This window comes from Camelina sativa, chromosome 14, assembly GCF_000633955.1.
Source record: "Camelina sativa cultivar DH55 chromosome 14, Cs, whole genome shotgun sequence".
NCBI classification, from domain to species: Eukaryota; Viridiplantae; Streptophyta; class Magnoliopsida; order Brassicales; family Brassicaceae; genus Camelina; species Camelina sativa.
The window spans coordinates 10,211,397-10,222,084 of NC_025698.1; the positions used below are offsets into that span (position 1 = coordinate 10,211,397).

The 10,688-nt window shown below is 33.1% G+C and overlaps 2 protein-coding genes across 5 annotated transcripts in view; both read left to right on the forward strand.

Moving 5' to 3' along the window:
• On the forward strand, positions 4,677-5,699 carry LOC104740800 (protein MIZU-KUSSEI 1-like). Its single transcript, XM_010461496.2, has one exon. The coding sequence runs from the start codon at positions 4,821-4,823 to the stop codon at positions 5,580-5,582; it is 762 nt and encodes a 253-aa protein (XP_010459798.1). The 5' UTR covers positions 4,677-4,820; the 3' UTR covers positions 5,583-5,699.
• Positions 9,472-10,688, forward strand: part of LOC104740801 — a 3,670-nt gene continuing 2,453 nt past the window's right edge. Inside the window, exons 1-5 of one of the 4 annotated variants that reach the window (XM_010461498.2) lie at positions 9,472-9,870; positions 9,959-10,028; positions 10,105-10,167; positions 10,247-10,531; positions 10,627-10,678. In XM_010461498.2, the coding sequence (XP_010459800.1) occupies positions 9,770-9,870; positions 9,959-10,028; positions 10,105-10,167; positions 10,247-10,531; positions 10,627-10,678 (571 nt within the window). In that variant the 5' untranslated portion in view covers positions 9,472-9,769. The remainder of the gene's footprint in view (positions 9,871-9,958; positions 10,029-10,104; positions 10,168-10,246; positions 10,532-10,626; positions 10,679-10,688) is intronic. The other 3 variants (XM_010461499.2, XM_010461497.2, XM_019236223.1) reach the window with 3 other exon arrangements.

The window sequence follows — 10,688 nt, forward strand, 5'->3', positions numbered from 1 at the left end:
TCTGTCTAAGCGATCAATTATTTTCAATACATTAGCTTTGGTCAACATTTTTTCATGGACCTTTGATTTGTTGATAAGATCGATCTTATTATACTCACGTGAATATTGGGTGGATTCAATTTTTTTTTTTTTTGGTATAATAGGAGAAGAGCCTCATATTATTGGTTACAAAAGCCAATAATATGACGGGACGGCTGGTAAAAACAGTGAATATTCTTTTCAAACAATAGTTTTGCTAATTGAAAGGATTAAAGTAAGCAAGAAATTAATGGTTTTGTCAAATATGTCGAACTATGTTACTGTGTATATGTAAACATTCAAATGATTAGATATACATGCATGTGTTTAGTAGTTTTAAAAAATTAGAAGAAAAACAGAATACAACGATGTTTGTGTATAAATTTTAGGCGCAAATCAGACTGTATAGGCCCATTATTGTACCTTGCAAAATTCGATCTTCGACCTAACATAGGTCCATTAAAACACTATCAGATACAACGTAGACATGGAGGCAACAACCACATCTGGAACGTCGTACGAAATTGCGAAGAGAAAAAAAGAAGCAAACCAGCCTTATAAAAGTTAATATATATATATATTAACGAACTGATCATCTAATAAGCCTAATATTAAGTTATTAATGCACTCTTGACAACTCCTCCTCAGATATACAAGATTTTGCGAACTAGCTAGACAATTGCATAATTTGCATAATTATGAGTAGGTCGAGACGAACAAGCCCTAATTAACTAGGCCTCTACTACAAGTTCGATTTTACTTATATAAATAATGGCAATTACGAGTAAACATTATACCTAATCTATATTATAATACCTCTCTTTTACCTAAATTTTGTGTACTAACACATGAATCTTTTTCTTAAAGTATTAACACAACCCATAAGCACGGCTTCATGGTTCAGTATTCTGAGTTTTATCAGACATCAACAAGATCATCGTCTTAATTTGTTGGGCCTTTGTTGCCACTTTTTAAGGTTATATAATATATATAGCACTACAGAGGTATTACGATATTTTCAGATTCATGGTATCTCAAGAGAACTTGTATGTGAAGATGTCTTGACTTGTGTATCTTGAACTATGAACCATTGTTTTTTTTCATCAAAGACTCCATTTCGTTAAGTTTACAATGAACCAATTACGAGTCATATTATACTTACATTCGTTGGATCATTTCAATGGCAACTGACTAGATCTAGTTTGGTGGGTCTAATTCAGGTAAGGGTCGTGAGGGACAAGTCCAATATATCGCAATATAACTTTATCCCAGTGTCTGTACGGCTTAATTAACAAATGATTCGAGTTATTATCGGCTGGTAATCTTCGCCCATAATCCATAGAACCTACTCAACGAATGATAACATTGTTTAATATGATGATTCAACTTTTATATGCCTCGAGTATATAACTTTTTTTTCATGTATTATATCATGGCATCACATGTATTTCATTTACCAGTCAATTAGGCTTTTGGGCGGTCAAAATATGTTTATAATATAATTAAATATATTGATTAGTATGTATTTAGAGTCCACTAGCTAGCTGAGTGTACATTATTAAACGTTTGATAATTCATGCCATCATGAAGGCATTATATGGTCACAAACATAAAGCTTAAATTATTGCCCACTAATCATATATAATAGTATATGTTATATATGTCTGAAGTAATTAGCTCTATATGTCTATATTGTTGCAGTGATCAAGAGTGTGTTGATACCGTTAATTAATAATCTGATATACAAAACCACAGAAGAAGTAGAACTAACACTTTTAAAAGTGGTTGATTACAATAATTTTAAAGCATGTTCCCCCTCTCCAAAGTATGCCGTTAAGTTGACTAAACCACTCAGATCATGCATACCTCTCAATTAATTAATAAACATCCATCGTATTAGAACACGACACATATATAAAAAGAAACCGTTTAAGGATTAATAGTAGTGTCCTTAGAACTATAGATAAGGGAAAATAATTAAATTTGAGACGGATAGCAAAGAGAGAAATCAGCCCCTATGTATTTAGGTAGTGGACATTCGGGCGGTGAAATGGGTCCACTTTTACATGTGTGTCCTTTAGTTCCTTCCTAGTAAGGCCATCTTCAAAGGGACATCCAAACATCATTTTCGTGTAAATTTCTTTCACCAGAATGTGACACACCAAAAAAAAGATCTTACTATTTTTAACTAATTCCATTTTTTGTTGACATTAAAAAGTTAATGAAGATAAGAATTACTTGTTGAATTAGTGATTATCTTTGGCTATATTCATTATTTTTAGTTGTGAAAATGTGTAATGAACAGCTCTGTTAAAGTTACACTATGAAACGTAAGCCGACAACTTCAGTGAAAGGATAAAAAAGTGATGATGCGAACATAAGGATTCACATACTGGCTTTTCATGTTTTTTCCTTTTTCATATGATCCAAAACAAAAAAAAGTTTTGTGCCATGCATGTCTGTCTGCTTTTATCATTTCTCTTGTTTTACTAAACATTCGAAATTATATATAAGAAAGTATATAACATATAAGTTAATAAATATATCGATCGATGTTGTTTTAGCTTGTATATGTGCTTTTTCTTTCTATTTCTTGTGAGCATATTAAAAAATTTGTGAAAGAAAACCTTCAGAATTACCCTGATTTAAATGTTTATAGAAAACTAAAGAAAAAAAATTGATAGGTAAATAAATTCAACGTAACACCGCGCCAAACAAAAACTTGATTAGATACTGACTTTGAAGAATTTAGAAGTATTTTACAACTCTCATCATTATCTCTTTCCAATCACCCTGTTTGTGGTTAAGAAGTCAATTTATTATTAACCTAATCAATAAACCCCATAATTTAAACTAAGACAATATATATAATCTACACTGTTACGGATTCAAAAGATTGGACTGCATGCAATCTTACTTAGAATGATGTGATATGTGCTTTTATATTTACTTTTGTGAATGTAATAATAATATGTGGTTGTTCTATTAATTAAGTTTTTGTGGTTAAGAAAAACAATTGTAATGTACTATTATTATTAAAAGCTTTAAAACAAGATGCGAATCATCAAAATATGGAAAACCAAATAAAATTAGGATTCTAATGATATGTAAAATAGTACAATGACGAAATAATCGTAACATTTATCGATGATATTTTTCCTTTAATGCTTTTGAAACTAAGTTTCTTCGTTTTATGGAACTGAATTTGAAAAGAAATTTTTTTTTCTTTAAATGATTATAAAATTTACTATCCTGTTGTATTACTAATCAACACGAAATTACAAATGTTACTAATCGGCAAATAATGAAGGAAAAAAAGATTTAGTCTCTATGAATACCAACCTCTAAATAACTAAACTATGTGGATGTATAAACGTTTTTTGTTTTCCTATAAATATTAAGTCTTTTGATATTAAAGTAACAACAGGGAGTATATAAGAAAAAGCTAAAAATGATGTTGAAAATGATTTTCGAAATTTTCTTTCTCAAGGTGCCATGCTAATATGCTATGAATATTTCTTCTAAAAGTAGGTTAAAAATTATATACTATACCCCATACATGATAATCTTATTTAGCACGCAAAACTATCATGAATCGATATAAGCAATGATTATAAAGATCAGCATCTTAAGGAATGCTATAAAAAAATACCGGAGCATGATTGGGTTTTAATCATTGCTCTATGCATGCTTGTTCTTAGGCCCTCACGCCCTATGCATCATTATTCTCATGTTACATTTTTCTTGGTAAAAGCATCTATTTCTTTTTGTAATGACAGAAGAAAGCATATATCTTTTCATGAACACTAAACAGTAGAAAAAATAAGAAAAGAGCCGAAGTGCATAAGAAAAGGTGAGTAACCAGGCCATTACTGGAATTGTATATCCAACATCAATACATGATCTTAAACCAAATAAAGCCCGAGTTTTGGGGTGATTAACTAATTTTGAACGATTAGAGAAAATTTATATTACTATAAAGTTAACTCTCAATTGACTGTGAAAAAATTGACAACGTAAAATACCAAAAAAAGAAGAAGTGAAAAAAAAAAAAAAAAAAAAANAAAAAGAAGAAGAAGTGAAAGATGGTTGGAAGTGTCAAGTGGTGCGTGGGACTTCACTTGGACTGACGCACGCGCACCATTCGCTTCCTTCCAAACTTACTGATTGGATATTACATTAACAAATGGGTCCAACTCGTTTTATATTACGACACGTTGACCCCACTACTTATGCTCCTTCCTCCACTGCCTTATTTTTTCCTTTTTTCTCTCGTATATGCTACACGAATAAGATGAACTTTGATTTGTAACTTTAGGTTTAAAAGTTACTATATATCACAAGAGCTCAGAGAACGAGCATATGAAGAATACTTCCTTAAATACACAAAGCTAACGCATGTCAATTTTACACGTCATTGCACTTCGAATTCTACCTTGTTTATGTATCTTTTTCCCAATATCTAGCTAAACCGTGATGATCTTGTGGCTGGATTTAAATGCACAAATAACCACGAGTATAATTCATTATACAAATAAGCTTGACCTTCTCTTCTTTACTAGAAGTTTGCACTAGACCCAAAAGGAGATATAAAGCATATACTATATTTATACTAATATTTAAAAATATATAAAAACAAAAATAAACAAAAGAAAAGTCTCCACTCTCCATTACCACCACCACCTATACATATATGCCATTCAAACCTACTCTTTTCCTTCACCAAAAACAAACTCAATATTCACTTCTTTAATTTCACTCTCAAGTTTCAGCTTAGCTTTCAAACAGAGAAAACACAAATCATGAGAACAATGGTTGATTTAGGAAAGCAAAGAGATCATCACTATCATCACATGCAAATCATAACCACTCCAACCACCGTAGATTGTGCCCGTGAATTCCGTCTCCGACGAACTCTCCGATCACTCATCGAATGCATGCTCCCATACTGTTGCACTTACCAACAACCACCTTCTCCTTCACACCAAAACGACACCGTCTCAGTGTCTTCTTCTACTTCCTCCTCTTCCTCTTCAGACCACTCATCCTCATCCTCCTCCTCCTCCCATAGCAACAGCATCGTAAGTGGAACTTTCTTCGGCCACCGTCGTGGTCGAGTAAGCTTCTGCCTTCAAGACTCAACCGCCGTGGGATCTTCACCGCTTCTCCTCCTCGAGCTAGCTGTTCCCACGGCGGCTTTAGCCAAAGAAATGGACGAGGCAGGTGTTCTACGCATAGCCCTCGAGTGTGACCGTCGTAGAAGCAGCAACAGTCGGTCGTCTTCGATCTTTGATGTTCCTGTGTGGTCGATGTGTTGCAACGGAAGAAAAATGGGATTTGCCGTGAGGAGAAAGGTAACTGAGAACGACGCCGTTTTCTTGAGGATGATGCAGTCTGTATCAGTCGGAGCCGGAGTTGTGCCGTTGGAAGAGGAGGAACAGACGCTGTATTTGAGGGCGAGGTTTGAGCGAGTCACTGGTTCGAGTGACTCAGAATCGTTTCATATGATGAATCCGGGCGGTAGTTATGGACAAGAGCTTAGTATATTTCTTTTGAGATCGTGATATTAAGTACGGTGGCCTATACTATAATAAGGTTCTTGTCATGTTCGTTTTTTTTATTCCTATAATTGTACATTTTAAACTTAAGTCATCAAAAGAGTGATATATGCAGTTTTATCATGTTTGCCCTAAAACAAATAATGGGTTCTCCAGATAGGGAATTAGGGATACCGCACATAAGATACTCGCCGATATATTTTTTAAATATCTTCAAGAACAATTAAACCGAGCTATCAATCCTACGCAATGTCGGATACAAAATACTACTATAGTGCTTTACCAAAAGAAAATATAAAGGAAAATAATACAGTGGTGGTTTTATGCTTTTGGCAGAGGGAATGAAAGTAAGTAATGACACATATAGTTTTTGTTATTTTTCTGAACACTACACATATAATGTAAATATAGACTACAATATGGACTATATTTTGGTAAGTTGATTAAAAGGGAGAGATGGTCGACAGTTCTTAACTCTAGTATTTCTTAATTAGTATTTTGTTGGCTAATAGATCAGACAGACGAATTTTGGTTCGATATATTTTCGTCAAGACAGATAATGATAGGATATACATTTTAATTTATCTAAGCGCATATCCTCGTATTTAGTTTAACAATACAAAAAAATATTCACCAATGGCTGAACTAATAGCGTTCGGCTGGATTTTATCATTTATGAATATGTAATTCTTCCAAAACCCCAAGGGACCATCGGGATGTCAATTGCACGTATATACGGTGCATCGTGGACCTCCATGCTAAAGTAATGTGCGACTGCGACCAAACAGGATCGTGGATCTTGGTTTTAGCTTCGGTGTCTAGTTCGGTTCCAAATCAGTGCCACGCGGTAGGACATCTTTTTAAAAAAAAAAAAATTATAACAAACAAAAAAAAGATTTTGTCTCTTTGATCGCACCGAATTATGCATCTCCCCGTCACTCGACTCATTCCCTTTTATGTTTTGGATACAATAATTTAAGATTCTATTGGAATAACAAAACCCTTATAATAAACACGCACGCACGCTCTAGTTTGATTTAATATTGCGTTGTGTTGTTCGAGAGTAAAGCCACGAATAAAAGTCATACATTCAATCATGGAATTGTTGTCCTACGGAACACTCCCAATTCAATATTCACACATAATACTATAGAAAAAAAAAATTATAGAGACACCTTCGTTGATAGGTATCTTGAGATACATTCACCGTACCAGAATACTGACTAATTTTTCTAGAAAAAATATTATTATGAAACTTCCATCAATTCTATAGAAAGAAGAAGCCCACGTCCCAGAAAATGACAGAGGCATGCAAAATCGTGATATCCAGCAAGGTATATGAGGCACTTATAATCTTATTGATATGTTCTTTTGTCCCCTTTTTATGTGAAATAGTACTGTCGTTTGATTTTTCTTGTTCTCCATTATAGATTCTCAAAATCTGCAAAATCTTGTTTTTTGTAATATGTATGATTTTAAATAAAGAGACAGTTAAATAAAAAAAAAAGAGAAGGAGAGGAATGGGTGATGCACACGAGGGTCGATATTAATCCTAACATAGAGACATAGTTGGCTCCACAACCATCTCCTTTAGTCTTCTGTCATTCACGTGCACTTTCAACCCCCACGGTTCCCTCTTTGTATTGTTTAGATGCAATGTAATGAATATTTCCATGTAAATGATTTCCCCATTGTTCATAAGATGGGATCTTATAAGAGAAGTATAAGAAAACTCATACTATTTCCGATCATCCATTGTGCTGCCAGTAAATCCTGAAATTCATTTCAATTAGTAAAACAATTCAAATAGAAATATATGACAGTTGCACATATTTGATTTGTAATCACTACAGGTGTGCTACTAATCTTTAATCCTCGATTACCATGTACTATAGTATTAAGTTCTACCAACTTTATTAGTCAATTACATTTTTAATTACATATTTCAAAATCCAAACAGGTTTCGAACTATGATTTATCCCTTATAAAAAACTTCAGGTAGAAGACGAATCAATTTACCAACAATATTAAGGAAACGAATAACACATATCACAGAACACAATTATCTAATTATATCACAATATCAATTTTATTCGATACAATAAAAAAATTAGATATTGATAAGATTGCTTTCTTTTCTTTTTTTTTTTTTTTTTCACCAATTTTATATCATGATTGATAGAGAGATACGAATAAGAATAATTCTAAATTCTTAAATGGTGACGGAGAAAGGCAATGTTTGGCCCAGCACGGCTAACCATTTCTTTTCGTTTGTCATATTTGCCGGCTCCAAATTGTTGAAATAACTTATAAAAACCACCCATTTGCATCTTATAGTCAAAAGACTCGAAGGAAAAGGAAGTAAAGATAAAGAGTCCGATTATTTCAAGAACCTATAATAATAGTAATCCGATTTATGGTCGGAGTGTAGCCTACTATTTTTGGTAAGAGTTATTCGTCTACATCTAGCCCTTTGCCCATAACCTTAAAAAGTAACAAAACGTTAGTAAAGTAGAAAACTTAGAACAGTAACGTATGACGCGAGAGAAAGCCCGTTTGCAATATATGAGCCCAAAATTTAGAGCCGAGTCAGTTAGGCCCCGTTTGCTCATCTTTTACTCAACGAGTTGTCCTTGTAATATCCCAAAATCTACACTATGAAGGTCAGAAGAACTCAGGAGTCTCTTATGAATGATAGTAACCAATATGATGAAGTCAGAACAGAAATGAAAAAAGGAATGAATGATACGTACCCCAAATTCGATTAAATTGCGCATAGGAAGCTACACCTCTTAAATTGAGTCGAAAAAAATCCACATTTTGTTCACATTGATATTTAATGAGACAAGAGTGGTGCCAAAAACTGGAGGCATTTATTGGTCTGACTCAATCGGACCACGTCGAAAATGAAACTCGATTTGGAAGTTTATGTCAAATTTGTAATAATATTTTCCCTCATTATCACGCCAGTCTATTTTTATTCATTTATCTCTTCTTATCCAAGTAATTCTATCTGTCTTCTTCTATACAAAACGACCCAAATCAGATACACAAAGAGACACTATTTCCACTTTCACCATCTTCTATCAAAAACAAAATTCGCAATTTTATTGTTATATACTTTATATCTATCTGTCCATTTTACATTATGTACGATTTTTTTTCTTCTATTTCTTTCATTTTTTTCCTTATTAACATAATTACAATTTACTATATAATGTACATGCGTCCTTAAATTTAATATAGTTGAGTCTTATATATATATTTTTTAACTCTATTTTTAGACATGTTTTTTTTCCTAAGCCAAGGACTTACATTTATTTTATTCTAAATGGAATGGTAAAAAGAAGTCTTATATGGATTTCTCATTTATGTGACCACAAAATATTTGTTACTATTTTATGTCCCATTGTCAACTCTTTTATGGATCGTGTTAAAATTGTCCCCACTTCCTTAGTTGTTTTGAGATCGACTGCATTAATTGCTTCTTCTTTCTTTTCTTTACATGTTTTTATTTTATCTTATTTCTTCAAGGCATTTTACGATCGAATAGTTCATAGAACCAAGTAGATAAATAAACAAAAATAATGCAAAAACTATACTACTATATAGTATAAATTAGCAAATATATCCTTGTGTTTTCAAATAATTGATGCATTCACGTATTAATTATTAAAATATTAATACTAGTACTAATTATTGCATTATATTCAGAGTAGTTGAGTTCTGAGCACTGAACAAGTGAGTGTTTACGAGTGTACTAGTATGAAATATTATTAATACTAGTAATTATTACAAAATGTCATTAATAGAGGAAATATTATTAAATGATAATTCTATTAATTAATTATTAGAATAATAATAAAACTTGGGATACTCTCTCTCAGTCTGAAGTCCCGGGAAAAATGTCGGTATCACTTTCCTGATGTTCTCGCTCATTTACCCGGAAAGTTACGAGAGAAAAGAAAAAACAAAATTTTATTTGTTTCGGCAAAGTTTTGGAGTCACACTAACATAATAACAAGCATATAAACGACAAAGCCAAAAAAAAACCAACCAAAANAAAAAGACTGGAGCTTTTTCGAGATATGCTCTTTGAGTTGAGAGTTTGAGACGACGTCTCAAAGGAAGATACTTTTGATGGGCTGTCTTAGTTTTTATTATCCCTAAGTACTTGTTAGTAATATTCTCTGATGAGTTTCTACAAACAGACAAGAAAGAAAATGATGGGTCTTTGTTCTCCTTCACCTTCCTCATCTCCTTCTTCTCACGATTGTTCTTCATCTTCTCCTAGGTAAAACCACAATTAATTTACACTTTCTCTGTCCCTTTCTTCTGCAACTTGAAATCAAATTTGTTAAAAATGGGTTTTTGTCTCACAGGAACTCGGAGAAGAAGCAGAAGGTGATTGTTGCATCATCACCTTCAAGATTCTCTACCTACACTAAACAGGTAGTACTATTTCTGAGCTTTTAAAAAACCAAAACTTTTTTTGGGGGTTTCTAAAAAGTCACAATTTTCATGGCAGAGTGTGTCGATTGAGAAGAGATTACTAAGTTATCAGGATTCTAATTGCAACGTTATGCCAAAGGTTTGAACTTTATTATAGCTTTGAATGTTCACTTCACATATTGTTTTCGGCAAATGTGTAGCTCTTAATGTTTCTGTAGTCTTCAGAGGATTTGAGAAAGGAGATTGCTTCACTCGAGTTTGAGATTTTGCGCACAGAACAGTACCTGCTCTCTCTTTATAGGACAGCTTTTGATGAGCAAGTTTCTTCGTCTTCTCCTCACACAGAAACGAGCTTAGTTTCTAATCAGTTTTATCCCAAATCCGAGCAATCAGACGTTACTAGTGTGTTCAGCTACCAATATCAAGCTTCTCCGGCGTCTGAACGTTCCTCTTCGTGTCCTCCTAGGAGTTTCCAAGCCAGCTTAAAAGCTTTGTCTGCAAGGGTAAGTAACACCCATTTTGCATTTTACTTTGGCTTTGTTTAACCAACCTTGTGATGAGTCTAACAAGACTTGATGATGTTTTGAACATTGTGCAGGAGAAGACTAGATACGTTTCTGGTAATCACACTACTCTTGGAGATCTTCTAGGTTCTTCTCA

Bases quoted from the DNA above. Each gene is read 5' to 3' on its own strand.
- LOC104740800 (XM_010461496.2), top strand. From the start codon at position 4,821: ATGAGAACAATGGTTGATTTAGGAAAGCAAAGAGATCATCACTATCAT.